General features: G+C 40.1%; 1 protein-coding gene across 1 annotated transcript in view; it reads right to left on the bottom strand.

Annotated features, from left to right (window-relative positions):
- Positions 1 to 1,177: 1,177 nt before the first annotated feature.
- KIAA0586 (KIAA0586 ortholog) overlaps positions 1,178 to 25,738 on the bottom strand; it is a gene marked incomplete at its 3' end in the record, with an annotated part of 49,117 nt that continues 24,556 nt past the window's right edge. Inside the window, exons 19-30 of the mRNA XM_009995100.1 lie at positions 19,451 to 19,647; positions 19,129 to 19,247; positions 18,863 to 18,993; positions 18,758 to 18,814; positions 15,609 to 15,765; positions 14,798 to 15,023; positions 13,681 to 13,928; positions 13,107 to 13,183; positions 10,032 to 10,166; positions 8,301 to 8,481; positions 6,281 to 6,417; positions 1,178 to 1,265 (exon numbers count right to left, since the gene is read on the bottom strand). Coding sequence (XP_009993402.1) covers positions 1,178 to 1,265; positions 6,281 to 6,417; positions 8,301 to 8,481; positions 10,032 to 10,166; positions 13,107 to 13,183; positions 13,681 to 13,928; positions 14,798 to 15,023; positions 15,609 to 15,765; positions 18,758 to 18,814; positions 18,863 to 18,993; positions 19,129 to 19,247; positions 19,451 to 19,647 — 1,753 coding nt within the window. The remainder of the gene's footprint in view (positions 1,266 to 6,280; positions 6,418 to 8,300; positions 8,482 to 10,031; positions 10,167 to 13,106; positions 13,184 to 13,680; positions 13,929 to 14,797; positions 15,024 to 15,608; positions 15,766 to 18,757; positions 18,815 to 18,862; positions 18,994 to 19,128; positions 19,248 to 19,450; positions 19,648 to 25,738) is intronic.

Here is a 25,738-nt window from a genome sequence, read left to right on the forward strand (position 1 = left end):
TCCATTTTTAATTAATTAAGTCTGTATTAACCAACTTTAGACACTTGTTGATAAATGTCCCTACAACAAAACATGCTCATTCACTAGGCTATGCCACTTCAGCTCTGTAAACTTTGCCACTAGTTGTCACAGAACTAAGTTCTAGATTATTTAGCACTTTCTGCATAGGAAGCCAAGGTTTTGAAATTAAGTTCCAAGTCCCACAACAAATAACCTTGGCCCTAGGGCTTTTCTTACAACTTCTAAATAGTTGAAACCAAATAATACCATCACAATTATAATTTTAGTGGATGTTTTAAAAAAAATCTAATGGAAGAAGTTGAAATAATTATTTTTTAAAGGGCTTGAGACTTAACAGACTATTTGTGAGTGTGGAGCAATGATAATTGCATGTATTGAAGACGTTCAGGTTTTTAGAGTCCTGCTCTTAGGATGTAAAATTAAAACTGCTACACACCTCACTCTACCACCTTCACAAACTTATTACCTCCTAAATCAATTTCATAAGGCCCTAATTTGAACAGTTTGATTTGCACAGACTTGAGCTACAATAAAAAAAATATTCTCTCCCTCTCATGCAACAGCCTTAATACCTTTAACAAACACTGATTAGTAATCTCCAAAAATGCTTATGCAAAAGATAATACAGTGTCCTTCAGAAAAGAAAAAAACAATTGTTACACACTAGCTTGAAGCCCATCTGAAACCAGGCCTTTTTAATAGTGAAAATGTCTATTTTTTTCCACATTTGCATCATTTGAACTTGGTGTTATCTTTCAGCCTTCCTCTAGCACCCCTGTGTTCTGTCACGTTGATGACCCACTGCCACCTGCTACTACATTATGAATGTTCTGTTTGCTACACAGTGTCCTAGAGAGCAATTAGGATTCAGTTGACTACAAACATGCACATTGTCATGCTCTTGGCAAATGAAAATTTAAATAAATACTTCATGGGAAGGACTCTGAGGTCATACAGATGCCTTTCCAACCCTTTCAGTGCACCCCAATGATACCACAACTACGTGCACAGATACACACACATTTGGAAAATTTGGGAATCTGGCAGAAATGAAAACAAAAATTTAAAAAAAACAGAAAATTATTATACATGAGCATACATTTTAAAGTGATGTGCTTAGCTGAAAGAACTGTATTTGCATATTGAATTGATTTACCTTCTTGTTGTGTCTCCTCAGACTTCCTCCTCACGTGTATAACTCGGGGTCTCACAGTCTCAGCTCGTGCAGCTCCTTGCCCTTCCTCCTACACATCATACATTAACATCATATTAGCCATCTGACTTTGGGTGTAACAAGCACAGCAAAATGATGTGGAGCTTCAAGAAACATCCCAAGAGGTTTTTAAAGATTCATTAAAGCACTTGTTCTCCTTCCTGTTGACTTCAAAAGAATTCAAATCTGAGTTAGTCTGTTGCAAGGCTATTTCCCCTAGACTAACATCCTGGGAGCAGGACAGATGGCAAAGTGCCAGCTAGTCCTGAAGACACAGGAGACCCTCAATTTCTACTCAAAGTGTGTGTGGTGGACAGAATGTAACATTTCCCTGGCTTTCTTCAGCACCCCAGGATTCCTCCCAGGTAAAAAAAGGAAAGTTGAAAAGGAAAAGAGAAACAAAATGTTCAGCCCACATGTTGGAAAACCCACACCAAGTATAAAATTTATTGCTTTAACCATGTTTTTGAAACCATTTTCCACTCTTCCTGAAATTCTCTTCAGGATCTAGGTTTGCAACAATGGGAAGACAGTTTCTTAGAAGCAACCAATGCTCTGGGTGTTAAAAAGGGAGATATATTTGTCAAGTACACTTGTCATCTTATGTGTTAAATGCAACAGGAATTGTGGGCCAAGGACATTCAACTACATGTAGACAGTAAACATGAAAAGTACAAAATGTGAGACTCATGGAGACCTAGAAGACTTAAGCATTCTCCAAGACAAATAAATTTAATGTATCAGCTAATCCCACAGATAAACACAAGTTTTCTAATGAAGATTCTTAAAAAAGGAGGATCACAAGAAAGCTTATAAATGTTTGCATGTCACACAGCATCTGGCACCTGCAGACAGAACTGCTGTGTGACTTCAGGGAAAATGATATCCCTGAGAAGCAACGGCATGTGTTGAAGAGCTCTTGAAGATATAGTGACAAAGTATTGGTGGTATTTTATTCCCCAAAAAAATAAAAAGGAAGGAAAGTATACTTCAGTTCCACAAGAGAAATCCCCCACTACTGTGGAAGCCACAAGTGAAACAAACAGCCAAAACCAGAGATGAAAGCAAGAACATTTCAATGTCTGGGGAACAGTAAGCATGGTGCCAACCACACCACCAGGGCTTTGCGTTTTTTTCAGCTAACAACTGGCTCCTATGATAAGAGGAATCTCAACAGGAATGACATTTCTTCTCAATGATCATTTAAGCCAGTGTTGCAAAAATCAGAAGGAACAAGAAGATAAGCCCCTAAGTCACTGTCTTTTCCTTAATGGCTGCATGGACATGTTTACACTCCCCAGAGAACAAACTGTAGAGAGGGCTACACCAGAGGACATCATGTCATCTCTAACGTGCCCTGACACAACCTCACCAGCACAGCAGTGAGCTTGAGCTGTCACAATTGAAGATAGACACATGTGAGATGAAGCTGGCAGCTTGGCAAGGCACTATGTGCACGGACAGACCCGTGAGGATTGGTGCTAACTTGGGCACCTCTACACACCTGGATATTGACCAACACTAGTCACTGTTTAAAGCCGACAAAATGAGAAAGAGTTGAGATGGTTTTCTGAAAGCAGGAAGGTCTCATGGAAATGTGACTGAAGGCCACCAATGTTACAGAACATGTAAGCAGCATAACAGCATACTTAGGAGTGCATGTGAAGTGGGTTTTTGTTTGGGTTTGGATTTTTAATAAGACAAACCAAAAAAACAGTTTAAACTCAACTGAGGTGCAAACAGAAGTGGAGGTAACACAGATTCATAACCTACAATTATGCATTCCTGGAAGATTAAAAAAAACATTTCTTTTGAAAGACTAAAAATGAAAGCTAATGAGAATACCAAAGTGACAATCCCACCTAAAAAATGTTGATTGTACAAAAACATTCATACTAATATAAGAACATTATGAAAATATTTTGCAACCACCCGATTTTCTAAGATTTTTAACAATGCATTTGGGAATTCAAGTTATGTAGGTTTACCATCTTTGAAATGTTCAGCCAGAAAAACATGACTTTCAATGTTCACGTCCCTCCCATGATCAAAATGATTTATCTAGAACAGGAAGAGCTCAGCTTGCCCTTCTAGTCATCTCTTACTTCTTCAAACTGAGAGCACAGGGGGAAAGTGGCCACAAATAACAGTTAATCCCTGTATTGTTGCACAAGAATGGACAGCAGGGTCAAACCAAAGATGCATTTAGTCTGGCATTCTAACAGTGACTAAAAGCATATATAAATCTAAAAAAAAATTCCAATGCCAGAAATGGAGGAGCAGTCAAAGAATTTGGGAAGATAAGAAAATTCCAGTATGACTCAAGCCATTTGTTTTGGAGTGAGTGATCACAAAGATTTCACTCTTCATGACTAAAAGACGTTTACTCCTGCTATACATGAAAAGCCAATGTTCTTTCTGTTGGCCAAAACCTGACCTACACGCCAGTGCCAGGGAGGAAACACATGGTATGCATATGGCAGCTCCATGCCACTGCCCACAGCCTCTCTGAAACCAGGATCCTGTTCAGGTAGATTCCAGAAACCACCCAAGCTTTGCCATAACAAACCCTAACATCCATTAGGACTTTTCTCAGTTAAATCAGAAGAAAGATCCACCAAAGCTAAGTTCCAGTTGGACACCATATGAAATACAGTGTATTTTCTCAGGTCTCGCAACAAACACCATGAAAAGTCAAGTTTTGCTCCCAAATAGATTTGTCTTCTTGCTTTGTATGTAGCTGATACAGTTTCATTTCAATGAAGGCAAAACTGCCTAGAGATGAATAACAAGATGTGAAACAACTGATGTGAGAACTCACTGACTAACTTGGGAAGAAATCTTTTAAGAAGTTTAAAGTGATTATTGCTTTAAACACTGAATAGAATGAATCATTCTGAAGGCCTGACTATCTCTTGCTCTCTTAGGTGGTATTATGCCACCAGAAAATCTGTTTCCTACAGGCAAGTGACAAAGCAGATCCATCCCTAACTGCAATTAGGGAAAAGGTGCATAAAGTCATAGAATGGTTCAGTTGGAAGGCACCTTAAAGATTACCAACTTCCAAACTCCCTGCTATGAACAGGTACACCTCCCACCAGACCAGGCTGCACAAGCCTCATCCAACCTGGAATACCTCCAGGGATGAGGCAGCCACAGCTTCCCTGGGCAACCTCTTCCAGTGCCTTACTGCCCTCATGGTGAAGAATTTCTTCCTGATGTCTAACCTAAATCTCTCTTCTTTCAGTTTAAAGCCATTACCCCTTGTTTTCTCACTCCTTGTAAAAAGCCCCTCCCTAGCTTTCCTGGAAGGTGCTCTAAGGTCTCCTTGGAGCCTTCTCCTCTCCAGGCTGAACAGCCCCAGCTCCCTCAGCCTGTATTTATCATTGTTACCTAGTAGACAAATGCTGTCAAAACAAGCTTTCATATCATCTGGTACAGTGATTTTAGTTTTTCAGAGAAAGGTGTACAAAAACTAGTAGAGAATGTTATATCTCTGCCCCATCCAGGACAGATGTTTACAGTGGTTATTGCTTATAGGAATGGTCACTTCATAGGGAAACAAAAAATGTAGCCTGTGAGAAACAGTGAGTTAGAACACCCACATTCAGGAAGATTATTTTGTTGTGGAGGGGGAAACAACAACCCAAAACATGTAAAACCACACACACCAAGTTCAGGGTTGGTTTGGAGGGAGGGTGAGTTTTATATGCCAGCTTTCAAATGAAAAAAAATTTAAAATAAATCACACTAAGAATTCAGATGCAAGGAAAAGTTTTTAAAGATAAGATAATATAGAAAATATTTTTATATTTTCTATGAAAGACACCATGTCAGAACACCTTACATGTCTTGCATAGTTAAGACTATATGCATGAGTAACTTACACATGGTACATTATCATTTGCTTGTACCCAGGCAAACAAAAATCAATCCTAACCCCATCAGCTAATTCTCCAGAGCAGGAGATGAAGGGATCACTGGGATCTTTATCACAGCTAATGGTGCTGATAGAAGGAAACACATTTTACCCTCCTGATCCCTGTTACTTTGGCTAATGAAATGATAACAAGGGTATGAGCTTCATGCCAAAAGAATCCAGTCCTGCCTGTGAACAGTCATCACAAGAAGCAATATGTTTTAGTGATCTCAACATGAAAGCCATAACACTGAAAATCTTTTTTGAAGATGCAGCACATTGCCTCAGATTTAAGAACTGCTCAGACACCAATGACACAACACACATCAAGGCTCAAAGATATAAAACCTAAGACAGGTCAATATAAGATACTTCAGGCTGAGTATATAGCATTAGGGAAGGGCAGAATGCACCCATGAACACAGCAACCATGGGAAGCAGAGGATTACTTTCAAGCACACTGTGAAGCTTAACATATTAAAGAGCAATCTGCCACCTCATGTTTAGCTTTTACCACTCATTATTTGAATTTCTCTGTAGTTAGCAAGTAAACCATCCTCTCTAGGTAACAGCACATGCTAATAAAGGAGCAATGGATTAACTCTGTAGGTTTCAAACAGAAATCAACAGGATCTTCCTCTATCTTTAAGTACTCTAAGGTATATCATTACCACCTTTCCAACCCTGCCCCTATAGGGACAACTGAAGCTCCTGAAGTGCTTAATCAGCGGGTACACTTGGTGAGGCCAAATCTCTAGTGTTGCTGCCTCTCTCATATAGCCATCATGTTATTCTTCTGTATTTGAAGCACCTCCAAAACATTGGAATGCCCCATCTTCTGTGATTCTGTGAACTGGGTATGTATGGTCCTGTGAGACCAGTGATGACGTGAAGTGCAAAAAAGGTAAAAGAAGGTCTAACAGAAAGCACATTATAAGGATTCCACCACAGTAAGCACAATCATTTTTATTACAGACATGTACTTTTGACTTTAGTTTCTCAGCTGAATGTGTCACTTTAAATGAACCAGTTCTGTAATGTCAGTTATCACAGTGAAATAGGAAAATTTATTTTCCTACATTTCAGTTTCCACTTTCTGACTAGTCAGAAAGATCTTTTGAGTTTACCTGAGACAGATCCTCTGAGAGAGGAGACACTCTGCAGCGTGGTTGGGCTGCTTGCAGAACAGGATTTGAAACTTGTGATTCCACTTCAGCCATAAGCATTGGACCATGACTTGTATCTGCATCTGCAAGAACTTCTGCTGAGGAAGAAAAACAAAGAGGAAAAAAGTCCTTGATGAGCTGCAGCAATATTCTCCAGGTCAACTCATGTGGCAAGATGTGGAAGCCTCCCAAGCCTCAACAATGGGACATGCAATGTTAAAGAGAATTATTTCTTCCTTCCACAGTTCATTGTATATGCCTTAAATTGTTCTTATGAGGAAAAAAAGTAATAAGAAATACATGTCTGTGGAAATTGGAAATAATAAATCAGTTTTATCTTCTGTAGATTTCTAACATGGCAAGTATTTATGATAGCTTCAAGGCTGTATAGTTCCATCATACCATTACATGCTTAATGAGCTATGTCACACTTACAGGAAAGAGATTGGAAAGCCTTCTTCATGAAAATGTTTCACTGTGGTGTGAATGAAACCTGTATATAGCCTTTTCAAAAGCCATAATTTGCTATATAATCCAGCACTGATCATGCTTTTGCAGCCTGTAAGTGTGTAAAGCATTTTAATGAAAAATGCACTGACGGTTCATGAACTAACTTTAGCCTTCTGCTGAAGTTGAGCCAAAGAATGAATTTTAAGCCTAATTAATTATAATTCTTGCTTAATTAACTGTCACTATTGTTCACTTTAAGACTACATGTGCTACATTCCATTTGCATGTTGGTTTCTATACCCATGACTGAAAACAAGGATTTCTAAAGGAATGATCATTGAGATGCTGCTACATACCTATACAAGCAATACCTTCCCCATGCTAGAAACAGGCATCATGTTTCCATGACACAGATAAAAAAACTGGTCACAAAACTGAAGATATCAATAGACACACAATCCCCAGAATTCTTACAGATCTGTGACTCATTCTGACAAAGAAACCGAGTATCCACTGCAAGGTTGTATGTACAGAGATACAGACCACAAAATTCATGAACTTTTACACCTGCTGGTGTTACAGGTATTTAATATTACTCCTAAAAGTAATGATGAAATAAAATGATGGACCTGCACTGAACTGTTGTGGCAATCAGGAGGTAGCACTTCATCCTGACTTGGGGGAGACTGAAGGACATGCCATCTCACATACCAGTGTACAGATCCAGATTTGGAAGAGAAGTGGAAACAATCACAGATCATTCCTTCCCCTCTTCCACCTTCCCCCGAGAACAGATTGTTTCCTATTCAGTGTTGACTTCACTATCAAAAGGACTTGGAAATAAGATGTTGTGTTCCTCCCTAATATGAAAACACTTGTGTCTTGATAGCAGATCCTAGTTGTTGTACAAAGTTGTTTCCTTGGCACTCTCAGTGAACACTCTGTTGTGTGTTCAGAGATGTTGAGGGAGGGAAGCTAAACGGTTACAGTTCTAGTTTCAGCTGAATAGAAATAACTATCTTGCTTTACCACAGCAACATATTCCTGCACTATTTTGCACAAGCCATTTTGTGTGCTCCTCAGCTACCCAGCTGGGAAAAAAAGAATTTCCATATTGTTACAGGACTATATAAAGCTAAAATATATTACCAATTTTAAGACACTGTAGTATCACCTTGATGTAGTGATAAAAGCAAAGAGGAGTGCTGTGTAAGAGGACAGGGAAGCAGCTTGAACTGCTGGTGACTGAAGCTGAATTTGACTTAAAATATATACTTTAAAATCAACTTTTCTCTAGGCAAATGGGTACTTGATAGGATTTTGGTTCAAATGGTAGTATAATTACAGATGAAAGAGAGTAAAGACACAGCTTGAATTAAATCCAGTTCTCAGAACAGGATTGCTAATAATTTCATTGAAGCATGAGCCTGTAAGTTTGTAATATTGAATGTACATTCTGAAGTTGCTTTATATATTGTTATAGAAGAATCCACATAAATATCACAGAGAAGAAGTAACAATCTAATTGTACCTCCAATCTGGGCAAGCTGCCCTGGTGATGGAGAACGGAAACCGGGGCGTGGCCTGTTCCCAGGAGTCTGAGCAGCAGGGTGGTCCCTATAAACTGAATGTCCCAGTAGGATTCTCTCTGCTGCTCTGGTCAGCCTTGGTCTTTGACCCTCACTGAGCTCCCCAGCACTTTCATCAGAATCCTACATGGAACAGCAACAGCAGAACAACAGGTATAAGAAACCCCAGTGGATTTCATCCCAAACCAGGCACTGTTACCTAATTACATTACCCCTTCCATCACACATCAACTTAAGTCTATACTATTAGCTTTGAATAAAGAAAAGTGAAACTGAAGAGATACCATCCATCTGGGCTTGAAAGCAAGATCTACATTTATCAGTACTGGAGAGAAAAGAACCACTTACAGTCAGAGAACATAGTCAATTGTATCCCAGCATGCTCAGAGCCTGAGTTGTATTTTTAGCACATGAAGTCTTAAAAGTTAGACATATGGCCATTGTTGATCGCCTGACCTTGCAATACTGGGAGCACCAAAAACCTATAGACTCTCTTTGTTTAGCATGTCAGATAAAAAAGTTCAATTTTAAAGTAAATTTGGAATGCACTTAAAATAGGGAAGGTTCTCTGGATTTTGATTTTGAGAAAAAAAGACCTTGTTTCTATGCAGGAAAACAGGTTGAATACACAGATGTGTAAAGCACCATTCTAAGGCAATACTAGGAATATCTAAGAGAATATTTTTGCTTTTATAAGCAAAGAAGGGCAGGCTTGCACACACCAGAATCTAGGGGGAATTTATTAAGTGTCTTATATGGACACACTGAGCAGTCCGTGGCTGTGGGAAAGAGAAAAGGCAAATTAGAGATGCATTTGTAACTGGCAGTGCTGATGAGAAAATGTCACTACAATTACAGCCAGACTCAGAGCTCACACTGTAGAAAGCTTTTCACTAAGTCCATCCACCAGAGCTCATTAAGTAAAATAAAGACAGACAAAGGGACAGTTAAGGAGGTGAGTGAAGCTAGTAATTATTTAGACTAAACTGACCAAGACAGAAGGAAGAAACTGCACAAGCATCAATAAAATCACAAAAAGCAAGATCTGCCACAAATAAAGGTGTTCATGAACCATATTGCAGTATTCACAGTTCACTTCCTTGAAATGTTCCTCCAGCTATGTCAGTTAGAACAGATGCCCAGTCCAAACTACTATTTTCCACCTAGAAAATATTTAGATGGGTGACCAAAAAAATCCCTTTTGTCTATTGCGATGCAGATAGTTACATTTTTGTTAAGTCTGCTTTTTCTGCCAACTGAATATGAACATTCTGAGGTTTTGTTCCAAGAGTAGTATCAACAGCATGTGCACAAGTACATGTACAAAATTTCTGAGTTATTTTTCATAGCTCCCTAAAATAGCTCCATAGTGTTCAAAATTACAGGAAAAATCTGGAACACTGGGACAGTCTCCTACACACCTTGAAAAACACGTATATGTGGTACTATGGACAGCTAACTTGTTTGTAACAATATTTAACCTTTTATGGTTTTAAAAAGTTTTACACAGGAACACAGCCAACAGAAGTGGGATCACTCCCAGAAGGGAATGAAGTGGGTGAACCTATTCTAAAATCAACAGGAAAGACAAACTTGAAATATTTTACCTACTTTTGAGTAGGAAACTATCACTTCAAAACTACTGTAGTGGAAGGAAAAGAACTGTGTGTTACCTCCACATAGTATGTTCCTTCTTGTGCAGCAACAGGTGCTTGATTTAATTTGGATAAAAGAGTCAAGACAGGATCCCTGTGATAGCTTTTATCCTGTCTTCTCACCACTTGCCCTTCACTGGGAGGATCATAATCCTGAAACAAATAAACAAAAGGCTCACAATCATGATACAAAACTGTTTTTTTCTCAGAAGCAGTTAAATGCTCACACATGGTGGTTGCTTGAAATGATCTGGCTGCAGAGCTGCTCTCTCTCCAGCAAGGATTTAGCTTCCTTAGCCAGAGGGCCTAGTTTGAGGACAGAGGATTGTTGGAAGGAGTTACAATCCAGCTGACAAAGAGAGGGAAGAACATCTTAGCAAACAACATTTCTAGCCTGATGAAAGAACTTTAAGTTCACCTGCCAACAGAATATAAGAGAGGGAGTGAGGCAGTGTGCTGGTCTGGTTCTGGTATGGTTTCAATAGTGGGGAGGGGCCCCAGGAGTGGCTCCTGTAAGAAGCTACTAAAAGCTCCCCTGGCTCAGGGGAAGAAGGTGCCTGAGCAGAAGTTCCTCTGCAGCCAATGGCAAGATGGCAGCTGTCCCCCTGCATTCATGGAGAAGCAAGGCTGAGTGTCCCCTGAAGGCAGCAGGGGGGGTGAATGTGGAGCTGCAGCCTTTGGACTTGGATCTGCAGCCATGGAGTACCCGGCACCACGGGAGGTTCCTGAACCAGCCCGTGACTCGGTAAGAAGCCCAGGCTGGATCAGCTTGCTCCTGAGGGACTGCACCTCGTGAGAAGGACTCATGAAGAAGAGGTTCATGGCGGACTCTCTCCTATGTGAGGGACCCTGTGGGGAAGCAGGGAAGGACTGTAAGGAATCCTTCTTCCTGAGGAGGAAGGAGCAGCAGGAACCACCAGCCTGTGAACTGACTCTAAACCCCATCCCCCTGTGTCACTGGGGGGAAGGAGGGAGAGAAACAGGGAACAAAGTGATTTGGGCCCAGGAAGAAGGGACAGGTGGGGTAACATATGCAAGCCCTGCTCTGTGTGTTGTCTGTGTCCTGTGGACATTGGACTAGTGGTAAATTAAATTATTATTTTTTTCCCCAAATTGAGTCTGTTTTGCCCGAGACCTTAATTGGTGAAGAACCCTCCCTGTCCTTTGTCTTGACCCTTGAGCTTCTAGTTGGCCTTTGTCCTCCCCATCCATGTGTGTGTGTGGCTGGGGGGGTAGTTAAGTGACCGGCCACAGGGCTGGTTCTTTGTTGTCTGGTTAGGCCCAAACTACAACAAGCAGACAGAGGAGGTGTCCAAAGGGAAGCCCACAAAGGGACCATTTGCGATCTTGATCAAGAGGAAGGACATTCTCCTCAAGTGTCTCTACAATCAGATGGCAAAGTCTGGACAACAGACAAAAAGATCTGCAAGTTCAAGACACAATCCTCCAACTATGACATGAATGAAATAAAGGATATTCAATGGGAAAGTTAGCACAAGTGCAGTATGGGCATGTATAGGGAGAAATGTTTCCAAAGGACATGCAGGGAGAAGAAAAGGAGACTCCTACTCTAGGACATTTAAACTTTGCATTACTGAGGTTGGAATGGGCTTCTGGAGATTGTCTAGTCCAACCCAACTGCACAAGGCAGCACCTCTTCCAGTTTTTTGCCACCCCCACAGTAAAAACATTTCTTATCTTTAAACAAAATTTCCTCAATTTCAAGCTGTGTCCACTACTGCCTGACTTTTGGCTCCATCTTCCCCACTTCCACTCCTTCCCATCAAGTGTTTACACACATTAATAAGATCTTCCCCCAAGCATTCTCTTCTTCAGGCTAAATGATCCAAGGTCTCTCACAGTCTTTCCTCATATGACAGATGCACCAGTCCCTTGACCATTTTTGTAGCCCTTTGCTGGACTCACTCCAGTAAATCCTTGTCTTTCTTGTACTGGAGAGCCCATAAGTGGATACAATACTGCAAATGCTATCTCACCAGAGCTGATGAACATGTTAAACAGCACTGGTGCTGGCATTGAGCCCTGGCATACACCACTAGTGACTGGGCTGCAGTTAGAAACTGTACCACCAACCACAACCCTTCCAGCCCAGTAGCTCAGCCAGTTTCAGTCCCAGGTCACATAATTCCTTGAATTCATCAACTTCCATATGTCTATTGATGGCCTGAGACAGGATGAGAGAAGAAAGAAACACTGGGGATGTTATGGGCAGGGTCTGCTTCAGAGCATCTAACCGACAGAAAGTAAGAGGAGGCTTTCTACAAAACATAAACAGGGGGCTGATGATTGCAGGTCTTCATCCACATGGCAGATTTCAAGAATCTGGACATCTTCCAGAAGAGACACAGCACTGGGGAGGCAGCCCAGGAAGATTTTAGAAATCTGTCTGGAAGTCCCTTCCAACCAATACCAATAAAATTTCACTATCAATTTTCTTTATTCTTTCATAAAGAAAACAATTTGGTTTAAGCACAGTAGGATTCTACCTGACACAATCATTTACATGACAGCTATGTCCTACCAAGAGACATTACACAAAGTCAGAGAGGAAAAGCCCAGGTATTTGAAAAAAAGTGTTAGAAGAGAAAGGGAATGGAGAGTACCTTGACCTGGGAGGCTTCCAGGCAATGGACTAGAGCAAATATATGATAAAAAAGCTATACTGAAGTTTTAAGCAGCTTTAACTAACTCAGCCAACCTACTTGAACAATATAAGCACTTAAGTAATTAGAAGATGGCTCAAAGCTGAAACAGCTCAGAGCATAACAATGTTCTATTCTGTTCAAGTTGTTCTAAAACTAAAAATAATAAAGGGATGAAAAAGTGTATTAGCTATCTCTCACCTACAGAAGGATATAAACCACTCAACCTTTTAAAAAATGTAAATTAGTTTGTACAATGTGCTTTTTTTCTTTGGAGCTCTGAAATTCTAACATTCTTTCTAAGTCTACAGTTTAAAAACACAAATTTAAAGAGGTTCTAAATGAAAATGCTTAAAACACATCCAATCTCTCAAGATTCTCAAGTTAGGACACCACACTAACTCAGTTTCCATGTGAAACATCTCCTTACCATTTCATTGGCATCTTGTAAAGTGCTCATTAAGCTCTCAGCAAGGTTTGGAAGAGACAATCCTCCTTCTGCTAATCCTGAAAAATATTTTAAGTTACAAATACTAAAACCCATGCAAGCTACATGAAAGAAAGCCAAGGCCACATTCTTGAACAATTGCTACACAGTGCTTTAGCAAAGCTGAGAATTCCTACTACTGGATGTGTATTATAGAGACATATTTTCAGCTTCCAAGAAAATCACTCTAACACTGTTTTCCAATAAAATTTAGTACCACATGGCACTTGTGCAAGACAGTCCCCATTATTTTCCAAGTTGATCTTCTGACAAAAAAGCAGATTTAATCTTTTCTCATGAGTAAACAGAAGTGTTTTGTTATGAGACAAGGAAAAAGAGCAATGAGGTCTCTTAAATCCAAAACCATTAATTGAAAGTTAGAGACCAACTTAATGCTTCCATTTGTATCAGAAAATGTATGAAATGTAACTTCAGTAGACTGGAATTTTATGAAGGGAAAAAAAAAAATAAAAATCAATCCTAATTCCAATTTCCACTAATTTATCTAGTTTGTTACCTCTTGCAGGTAGCACCTGTCCAGAGCTGACAAGAACCTCTCCTTCTGAGATGGGTCTGGCTGCAGTTTCTGTGTCTGTCTCTGTGAGGGTGAGGCCACTTTCCTGGGAGGACTGCTCAGAACTAACTGTAGGCACAGGTGATGGAACCTGTGGACTGCAAGGAAGCAATTCCAAGGACTTCACTGATGATTGCTGAGATGGTAAAATCAAGGCCTCTGGTTCCTCCTCATTGGCCACTGACATCTCACTGCAGTGTAAGAATATGCATTGTGAATACAACAAAACATTGAACAATATAGACTGAAGTCTTAAAACAATACTGAAAAAAAAATAAATTGCAAATATTGTTTCAATTGAAACAGCACAGCATTTTACAGATCAGCCCAAGAATCAAAATGGTTAAATAACATTATTAATGAATGGGAAACAAAATGGCCTACAGGAGAGCCAGGGAGGGACTTTTTAGAAAGGCTTGAAGGGGTGAGACACGGAGTGATGATTAAAACTGGAAGAGGGGAGACTTAGGTTGGACATTAGGAAGAAATTCTTTTCTGTGAGGGTGGTGAGACCCTGGCCTAGGTTGCCCAGAGAAGCTGTGGCTGCCCCATCCCTGGAAGTGTTGAAGGGCAGGTTGGATGGGGCTTGGAGCAACCTGATCCAGTGGGAGGTGTCCCTGCCCATGCAAGGGGGTTGGAACTGGATGAGCTTTAAGGTCTCTTCCAACCCAAACCATTCCATGATTCTATAAATTTCTGTTTATAACTAAAAATCACCACAGGCATTCCCACTGAGGTTATAGAAAAAATAAAATGCTAGTAATATAATATTTCATTGTTGCTCTATTTATTACTGGCAGGTGTAACAAAAACAGTTTATTAAGTACAATGTGCAACAGGACAGTGAATTTGGTCCAGTAAATTCTGAGAATGGTCCTGTTTCCACATTTTTGTCCAAAATACGACTCAAGCAAGTTAAAAAAAAAGAATCCTGGCTTATCTCAATGCCTCCTGAAATACACATTAATAAATTCTCTACCAACTTCTTGAGGACATGCATGGAAATAAAATACTCATTTTTTTTAAGAAATGAGAAAATGGAGCAGCCTGTTCAACTCACACAGCCTTGGGATGGAATGGTTCTTCAGTTAAAGGACTGGGTTTCTCTTCTTCCAGAGGAAGTTCTGCATCATTCCATGGGTTTGAAAGCTTTGGCCTTTCCATCTTTGCAGCTTCAGAGACCCATTCTGCAGCAGGAGGGCTTGGTGTGGTTATTCTAGGAGGTGTATTGACAGGGGTAACCACAGGTGTGCCAACGTGACTAGGGGCAGCTGGAATCTCAGCTCCTGCCATGTGTGAAGTCAAATTTCAGATTATAAAAGAAAGCACAAAGTAAACCTCAGGCAGAGAACTAGTTAGTTCTAGTCAGCTCTTCTAGTTTTTGTGATACGTTTGATACTTATGGAGACAAGACTAGATTAAGGCTAGTTTCTTCACAGTACAGCACAGGCATCTGAGAGAGCTGAAGTAAACCTCAACCCCTTCTTTTAATAAGTGAGTCTTCTCTGCATTTTAATAACTAGACTGCTTTACTTGGAGAATGTCAATTTGGCTTAATTAACATTATAAACACAGGAAGGAGCAAAGAGCTATTTTCCTGATGTGAAGAAGTGTGGAGAGGCTGGGAGGGGTAGAAATCACATAGACCATAAAAATGTGCATTAAGTTTGAAAATAGAATTGTTATCACACAGAAGACATTGGCTCTTTATATGAATTAGCCCAACATTTTTATACTATATGAGTTCCCACTTGAATTATAGCCTCAAGAACATTCAACCTGAGAGATAACATGTCTTTGAAGAAGAAAATTAAAGACAGTAGATTAAAGCATATTTGCTACTTCTAAACTTCAATTATTATTTTCACTACCTGTTTCTGTAATTTTTTCATGTTCATGAACATCCCCACTCGTTTCTTTAAGAGACAGAGAAGATTCTGGAGTTCTGACTGGAGGCAATTCTTTTTCTGAAGGTGGTGTTGGTGGTGGTGTGGCCTGGGGTGTTGGCAATGGTGTAGGCACAAGAGACTCCTGAGGGGAAAAAAAAATTGTAACCACAGTTGTTATCTCAGTGTAAAATTCCTATCTTACAAGTATCCCCAGAGATAAGCTGAGGAGGAGAGAGAAAGGCAGGTTGTCACAGAGCAGGAACAGTTGTTGCTTAGATACATGCTTCATGGATCTAAGTCCTCCATCTGAACATCAAGTTGCACCAGGCTAAATGGCATAGCTGCACAAAATACATTAAAAACCAGTAAATTATGCATTAGAATGATTACATTTAGAAATAATTATGTCTAGAATAGATTATTTCAGTTGGAAGGGACCTACAACCATCATCTAGTCCAGCTGCCTGACCAATTCAGGGCTGACCAAAACTTAAAAGTATCTTGTTAAGGGCTCCTCCTAAAAACTGACAGGCTTGGGGCATCAAGCACCTCTCTAGGAAGCCTGACCACCCTCTGGGTAAAGAAATGCCATTTAGACATCCAGTCTAAATATGAATTCTATCATTCTGTGAATTTTAATAAAGCATTTGATACACTGTTAAACAAGAAAATATTTTGTGACATGGATAAAATTGAGTCAGTCTGATGATTTTATGGCAAGAGAATCAGCTAAAGAGAAGATTACCAAGCAATAGCCAAGACAGCAAAGCACTAAAATAAGCACAAACATAGCTGTGATGTTCCTTAAAAAATGACAGTGATGGAGATAAATCTGACAATCAAGTACAGTGGTTGTCATTTAGGCTGCTATGGAGGAATATGATGGAACTTTCCAGGTTTTTCCAGCCTGTTCTCTGACATTTCATTAAAAAAACAAGATAATGGGTCTAAAAAAAGGCTTAGAGGCAAGTTTTTGAAGCATAAATCCTCAGACTGGTGATTTTTATTAAAAAACTTTTTGGGAAGTGGAACATTTGGCAACTCGTGCACAACTGTGTGACACCATGAACACCAAAGAACTTGGTAACTCCACCTCAAGTTCTGTGTTGGAAACTTCATGGTCAGAAGAGCTGGATCAAGAATGCACGAGCTACATATGCAACAACTTCTGCTATAAACTGAGCAGCAATGACAAAAAGGAAGAAAAAAATACAAATGTACAAGTTACCCAAAGGATAACTACTAGCCACGAAGGTGGAAAGACTTTTCAAAAAACATAATTAGCCACCTGAGATTCCAAGAAAGGCAGGACAATACCACTACCATAGCACAAGGCACTGAAGAGACCCTATCTTAGATACTACGTTACTATAAAAAATGTCTGTTAGCACATTAGTGTTCCCCATGGCCAAGTCCAGCCTAAATTGGAAAACATAAAAGTGCTGCCCATCAGCAAGGCTCAAAAAATGGTACAAATATGGATGATTGCTTTGTTCAGAGTAATCAAAGGCAAAAAAGGAGAAAGTAAGCTCTTTAAAAGTGTGCCAGTGAACATATATAGTAAGGAGAAAACAACCATTTCAGCCTAAGGATGTTTTGGTCTGAGCTGGTACAGAAACAAGAAGGCTTAAGAGGGCCTTAAGTAAACAGAGGATGGTTTTTAGAGGAGGTTGCTAAGTATCTGAAGAACAAACTACAAAAAACAGTCCACTCTAACATCACACCCTCCTTAATCTGCACTGCAGTGGGGAAGAGCACTTCAGATGCAGGATGGCTGCATTTAGGCCTAAAGCAGGGAAATTCTTATTTTTGGCTATAGAATAATTTGCTGGTGCTATACAGGCAGTAGCTGGTACTTCAGTCTACATTCACTGTGGAAGAAGGAAATAATTGATCTCACTTTCAACAAAGCTTTGAATAGTTAGATTTCTAGGCACAGCAATTTTCACATTCATCCCCAAAACATTATACAACACCAGATTGTAGCACACTTATCAAAGTAAGAGCCAGCTGTCATTTTATTATCAAAGAGAATAGACAAAATTACTCTGTGTTCCAGGAAGCTCTACTAATACTAATCATTTAAGCATTTACTGAAAAGACCTACTTAAAACTTAAAATTAATCAATACCCATTTTTATACATACTAAAGAATGGCTGCAAGCCCATAAGACCAAAATGAATCATAGAATCATTTTGGTTGGAAAAGACCTTTAAGAACTTAGAGCACTTTCCAGTACCTGAAAGGCCTACAAGAAAGCTGGAGAGGGGCTTTTTAAAAGGGCTTGCAGTGATAGGACAAGGGGGAATGGCCTTAAACTGGAAGAAGGGAGTTTTAGATTAGACATTAGGAAGAAATTCATCACTGTACAGGTGGTGAGACAGTGGCCCAGGTTGCCCAGAGAAGCTGTGGCTGCCCCATCCCTGGCAGTGTTGAAGAGCAGGTTGGATGGGGCTTGGAGCAACCTGGGCTGATGGGAGGTGTCCCTGCCCATGTAGGGGGGTTGGAACTGGATGATCTTGAAGGTCCCTTCCAACCCAAACCATTCTATGGTTCCATGATGATGACTCTATTTCTTCTTATAGAAAGGAATCTTCTCTTCATATTTCCTTTCGTCACAAGAAAGCAAAATTATTTTTGTTGAAAATGACACAAGCTTTCTCTTGACAACATGATGTTACATACCATACCTTTCTCTTAGGAATCAGATATCAGTCCTGTGCTTAGTCTTCAAGTAAATCAATACAGCACATTATACATAGCACAAAGGAATTTTATTTTTTTTTTCCATTTTTTTTTTTTTAAGTTAAATACAGATAATATTGTTGCTTGCTGGGATATAATAAGGAATAATCAAAGAATGCAAAACATGCACAGTCAGTTCATCATTCTTTTTCTGTCACCTTTGTCTTGCATATAGTTGAACCACCATGACATGAAAACAACACCCCTTAAAACTTAGAATGGTTAAGGTTGGAAGGGACCTTAGAGATCCTCAGGTTCCAACCTCCCTGCTATGAGCAGGGACACCTCCCACTAGACCAGGCTGCACAAGCCTCATCCAACCTGGCCTTGAACACCTCCAGGGATGGGGCAGCCACTTCAGTAGGAAAGCTTAAGTAAAATACGCTCTTACCATCACAGTTGTACTTGGAAGAATATTTGTAGCAGCAACTGCTTCCTGAGCCTGCTTGTTACCCAGAAGAACATTTGTAGCAGGAACTGTTTCCTGAGCCTGCTTGTTCCCCAGCATGGTCTCAATTATCTCACTGAGAACTTCATTGACAAAATGACTTATCATTTCTGAGTCCACAGGCACACCAGCATTGACAAAGAGTTGAAATCCTCCACCACCTGCAACTTCAACTGAAAACAAGGAAACACAAAGCACACATCCAGCATTATCTACTCAGGCTCAGGCAACAGTCACCTACACAACTTACTAAAATTAGCCAAAAAATTGAGATAATCCATCTGCTGAGAACAAGAACTCCTACTTACCAATGTCAGAGGTTACAGTGTCACTGTCTTCACTCTCTGAGGTGCTAACACTGGGCACTGTTTCTTTCTGAACTGGGTACATTTCACTGATAATTTTTGCCATTATTTCTTGTTCCACCCTAGCAGAACAAAACCTGTTTAACTATCAGCACACACCAAGACACATATAAGTACAGAAAAGAGTATCCTTGACATAAAATGCAAGGCAGCTCAAAGGAAAGAGAAGGGAAGGGATGGGACGAGAGGAAGGGGAAGGTGTTCTTAAGGAGTCATTTCTTCTCCCATATATATTCTCTCACCAGTTTGTTATTTTGCAACTCACCAATTTATCAGCCTGTTTTCTATAGTTTCTCTTCTTTGAATCAGTTCATCCAAAACATCAGTAGACTGCTGAGGAGCAGAAGCCACAGGAGGAAACAAAGGACCATTGTATTTTGGCGAGGAAACTTTAAACTCTCCATTCAGCTCCAGAAGAGGCTCAAAGAATTCTGGAATTTCATCCCCCTCCTCTTCCTGATCCTAATAAATAAGTAGTAAATTAAGTTATGGGCCGTTTCGGGAAAGCAATAACATTGAGGTAACTGTCAAGATTTTTGTCTCTGAGAAACATTTGTAGACGTGTCACAGCACACAAACCACGTTCTCCCTTCTCAGTATGTTGTGGTTAATTGATACAATTCTAAACTTCACAAATCATAAATCTGTAGAGGTATAAGGCTATAAGGAACCACTAAGCCAAACATGATTTGGCTCAGATTTCCTGCCTGTGCTGCACAGGGCAGGGAGCCAATGGCAATGCTAATACTTGAGAAATTTACTTGTGACAAAAGTCAGGTTGTTTTAATATATACTCCAGAAATGCTCCTTCTTAATGAAAAAACAACAACAAAACTAAATGAAAAGGTTAGGAATCCTTCTACAGTTAATTGTTAGGTTGGGTTTGGTTAGTGTTTGTTGGGGTTTTCTTAGAAATTTGGCTTTTGCTTTAAAGTCTCCTGTCTGAAAAGATACAGTCCCAAAATTAACAGACATGCAGTGAGTCAAAATAATAAAGTTACCAGCACTGAAGACTGGACATGAATAGCTGACACACATGTCATATGTGTACTTCCACTTTCACCAACTTCAACAGGGGAAAGTTAAAAGGTATTTCTGGGTAATGCATTCAAAAGATCCTCACAAGCTCTGAATTTGCAGTGAAGATGGGCAGGGACTATTTGTCATATTCAGCTCTTTGAAACAGCTCGTTGTTCCCCAGGAAAGGTAGAGAAGCAACAGAATCACAGAATCATTCTTCTTGGAAAAGACCCTTAAGACCATCGAGTCCAACCATAACCTAACTCTACCAACCATTAACCCACCTCTATCAAGTGCAGTGCTTAAACCATGTTCCTTAATGTGCTATTTCTAAAAGTTATGGAAGTTACTCTGTGCAAGTTACAACGTTTGACTGTTTCCAAAGAAACATGAGCAAATACACAGGTTGGGTGGAGAATGGATTGAGAACAGCCCTGAGGAGAATGGGGGTGATGGTGGATGAGAAGCTCAACATGAGCTGGCAATGTGTGCTGGAGCCCAGAAAGCCAACTGTGTCCTGGGCTGCATCAAAAGCAGCATGGCCAGCAGGACCAGGGAGGGGATTCTGCCCCTCCACTCTACAGATCCCATGTGGAGTACTGAGTCCAGTTTTGGAGCCCCCAACATAGGAAGGATGTGGAGCTCTTGGAGCAAGTCCAAAGGAAGCTGTGGAGGGGATGGAGTGATAGGATGAGGGGGAATGGCCTTAAACTGGAAGAAGGGAGTTTTAGGTTAGACATTAGGAAGAAATTCATCACTGTGCAGGTGGTGAGACAGTGGCCCAGGTTGCCCAGAGAAGCTGTGGCTGCCCCATCCCTGGCAGTGTTGAAGGGCAGGTTGGATGGGGCTTGGAGCAGCCTGGGCTGGTGGGAGGTGTCCCTGCCCATGCAGGGGGGTTGGAACTAGATGGTCTTTAAGGTCTCCCTTCCAATCCAAACATTGTATGACTCTGTGATTAAGTCCCAAAAAGCAGTCACCAGCCCATCATATCATAATGTAACACTTTAGAAATGTCTCCTGATGGATGGAAACCTGCATCCTCCACTCATAATATTAAAAACAAATGTCTCTAATAGTAATATGATATCCTAAGAAGAAAATTTGGCATGCCAGCAAGAGATGAAGAGCTGAGCCCTAAATTATCAGTGAGAAGCACATGATGTTGCATAAAAGAGCTCACTGCAAGTCTACATTTACTAACATTAATCTACAACACAATGAAAGGAGAAAAAAAGCCTTCTTTTCCCTTACATAAATTAAATTTACTTTTAACCCACAAAATGAAAAACCCCTATATATTTTCTATGAATAAAAGAACAACTCACTAAAACCAGAAAGAACAGAGAAGGAAGGAAAAAAAAAGACAGGAGCATTTTCCTTTCTCCTTTCCCAACACAGCATTAGTGCTTCTCTCCTAACTTAATATACTTTAAAACCGAAAAGTCAGGTAGGTCCATGATAGGTTTTACAACAAATAGCTACTGGTGAGCAGGATCCTTCTGGATCTTAATAGTAATAATTCTCCAAAGAAGAGCTGTAACTTGGAAAGCAATCAAACCAGAATATGTCTATTTGGGTGACAAACAAAGATCTTGAAAGCATTCTAGCACAGAAATAAGACAGTGAAGTTAAACATGGAATGGCACTGGATGCCCTGCAAGCTGCTAAGCAGTCCATTCTGTTAGGATTTATATATTCATAACCACAGCTCATTCTGACAGCGAATGTAAAGATGTCTTTGTCCAGTGTTTCATTATGCATTTTCTTCTGACTGCTTTACTCCATAAATTTTCTTTGATGTTGCCTATTGAGTATAATCTTCTCTGAAAGTTTGCAAAACACAAACATCTGGATTAAATAAACCAAGCACATCCAATAAATCTTACACTGGAGTAATTTCTGACAAACTTTTGCAGTCTTCCTGCATTTCTAAGTTATGTGCAAAAATATTCTAGATTTAATAGTGCACAAGTCCTAAAGAAAATTATTTTCATTTTGGGGTGTTATATTATCTCTGCTGAAATAAAAAAAAGTCAGTATTTAATTATACAGATTGAACTTGGACATATATCACTTGATAGACCAATCTGAATAATCTGCTCTCCATTCTTTCTACCTCCCTGGAGATTGTTGAAAATATCTATTGTGACTCCCAATCAAAATATGGCATCAGAAAGTCTTTCAGATACAATTGAAATATTAATCATTGTTCTCTATTACAAAGTATGAAGCTGAAAGTCTTCAAATGACATTCAAATAATTAAAAAGAAATTTTGAAATTATTAGGTGGTATAGATTAATTTTGTTCCATTACCAAACATGTATATACATGGTGTTTTATTAAAGCCATCCAAAACTTAGCAATTCATTTCTTTTTGACAAATTTCTAAAGCAATTTTCACAAGGTCAGGCTCCATTGCAGGTGGCACCTATGAGCTTTTGTCTGATGAGTTATAGATGTTAAAAACCCAACAGCACTGCCACAAAGACCATCTGTGGGAAATCAGGGACATGGAAAAAAGTCCCCACCATGCAACTAGAGCACACTCAGAGAGAGGAAAAACTGTTTCTGATCTTAAATCCCAGAAAGTCTGCAGGATGTGGCTTCTTATAGGAGTTGGAGAGTAGACTCAATAAACCTGATAATCTGTTCTGGGCTGAGCAAGCTTTTCCCTCTGGAATAAGGCAGAGTCCATGCCAGGGCTGGCCTTAGGAAACCTCTCCTGTTCTGAAAGTCCGAATGTCATTTGTTGTAGGTGCAACCACTGATCAGAAATAAAGAAGTGTGTAAATCAAAGCAGGAACAGCCTTTTCTGCTTCATTCCACATGTGAATTTTCTTATTGTGAAATAAGAGCAGCTGATTCAGCTATTTTGGAAGATGGAGCTCTGGGTTTTTAAACGGTAGACAGCCAGGCTGCAATGGGAGAACAAGGCACATCACCTCTTCCTGTGGCAGGACGTGTGTTTTATGAGTTGGGACATGTTTCATTAGCCCACAAAGCTGCTAAAAAAAAATATACTTTTAGGTTAGAATCACAGACTGGTTTGGGTTGGAAGAGACCTAAAAGATCATCCAGCTCCAATCCCCATGCATGGGCAGGGACACCTCCCACCAGACCAGGTTGCTCCAAGCCCCATCCAACTTGTTCTTGAACACTTCCAGGGATGGGGCAGCCACAACTACCCTGGGCAACCTGGGCCAGGGTCTCACCAACTTCACAGCAAAGGATTTCTTCCTAGTGTCTGACTTCAGTCTCTCCTCTTCCAGTTTAAGGCCATTACCCCTTGCCTTCTCATTACAAGCCCTTGTAAAAAGTCTCTCCCCAGCTCTCCAGTAGCTCCTTCAGGCACTGGAAGGTGCTCTAAGGTCGCCCTGGAGCCTTCTCTTCTCCAGGCTGAACACCCCAACTCTCTCAGCCTGTCTTCACAGGAGAGGTGCTCCAGCCCTCTGACCATCTCCATGGCCTCCTCTGGACATGTATGCCTGTGTACACAGATGTCTACAAACACACGTACATGTACATCCACCCAAGCACACATACATCCCAGCCCCCCATCCTGACCTGCCAGAGAGGGGAACAGGATCAGTGCATTGCTGCTGTTTGAGTGCTGATCTGTGCAGGCCCTCATGTACATGTATGCAGACACAAACACGTGTGCAGTACGTGTGTCTGCCTGTAGCACCACATGTCCTGCCCCAGCACTGGCTGGACCTGGCAGCAGGCAGCTGGGGTCACCTTGCCTCTCTCAGGCTACCAGGACTAACAACCAGAATTTCACCTCCTAAGTATCTCTTTAATATATCTCTTCTGTTAGGAAAAGTAAAACAAATCCTAGGGAAAGGAAATGCCTGAGACAAGATCCTGAGGCCTTTTTGCAATAACCACAAACAAAAGAAAAAAAAACACCACCACAAAAACCACAAACAAAAGAAAAAAAGGATATTTCATACAAATACTTATCATCTTCAGCTCCAACAATTAAATTTTCATAATAAAAGGGGTTTGGGTAGAAGACAATAATAAGTTACTTTCCTGTATAGCTTCTTATGCACATTTTTTCATTAATCTGAAGCCTTTTTTATAACAATAAATTTGCTTTCTTTTCATATCTTAAATACCCCTGCCACTCCAGAGGTTGATTTTATGCTTCCATGTTGTGTTTGCCTTGCACATTTTTAAGAACATTGTCTGTGTGGTCATAGGCCAAACATGTGTTTCACTTGGAACATGTTTTGGTATTGTGGTTAAAATCTATCCCACTGCCAAAAAATAAAAGATAAAAGCAATCCAGGAGAAAAAAGGAAAAAAGAGAAGATTAATAACTATTATTCACATATTAAAAAAAAAAAATAACATTGCAGCATTTCTTTGTGTTAGTTCTTAAACTGATTTATTAAATAGCTTTCCCATTGATTTTTATCAAATAAACCCTTGTGCAAACAGAACAAAATTGTCCAAATAGATTTAACTCCTCCCCTCCAATAACATCAGCTATTTTTAAAACTAAAAATGAATCAAGCATTTCCCCACTTTTGATAGGTAAACCATCCCTTTAGGTCTGTTTTAATTAAAGCATAATGTTAAAAGATTAATTTTAACATTAACTCTACCCTACACTGACCAGTAGGCTATAGAGTTAATACTTGATGTACACTCTAAATCCTGGGATTAGAAGCACATAGTACAGGTGAGAAGAATCCATGTTTTGGGAGATTTTATATGCACACAGCAAGTCTAGCTCACTGGGAAGGAGCCTGAGGAAAAAGCACTTCAAGGGAAATACTACCCAGCAACAGCAATTTCACCTGCTGGTATTTACTGAGTCCCAGAAGCAGCAGGAGGAGGTGGGAGCTGCCACCTTCCACAGAGGCAAGACACTGCACAGCACCTGGGTGGCAGCATCTTGCTTCCTTCAGAGGCAGCCTTGCCTTTCCCAGCTGCCATTGAGCTTCTGCTGCTGCTCTTCATCTGAAGAAGGGAAATACAGGCTGGGTCACCAACCTTGAGCATTTGTCAGCTCCCACTCTGACTGACAGGAGGTCAAGCCAAGGACTTGCTACCTAAAAAAATTCAGCTGTAAAATTCAGAGTATCTCAAATAAACCCACGTTATCTTCATCCAGAAACAATGTTGTTCAACATGCACAGACACACTCACAAGGCACCCAGGAAAAGAAACATTTCCTAACCTCTTAGTGGGATCCATGAGATGAGCTGCACACCTGTACTCACATACCCTGCTTGTCTTTTATTTTTAAGGTTATGTAATATTTGACAGAAATGAGAAATTATGCTAAAGCACTTCAGGATCTCAAAAGCTCATGCAAATTGTTCTAAACCACAAGTTTCTAAAAGAGAACCCTCAGAAAATACTTCCACATTTTAAAAGAGAGGTCACCTCACTTAAAATCTGTAAGAGTATCTTATAAGTGCATTACATTTAGAGTTTGAAATGGTGAAATCTAAGTATATCTAAGAAATCTAGTGCTATAATCAGCACTAATTTTAAAGGTCTGCTTTTACTTCTCAT

Source organism: Chaetura pelagica, unplaced genomic scaffold (assembly GCF_000747805.2).
Source record: "Chaetura pelagica isolate M959 unplaced genomic scaffold, ChaPel_1.0 scaffold783, whole genome shotgun sequence".
In the NCBI taxonomy this organism is placed as follows: Eukaryota; Metazoa; Chordata; class Aves; order Apodiformes; family Apodidae; genus Chaetura; species Chaetura pelagica.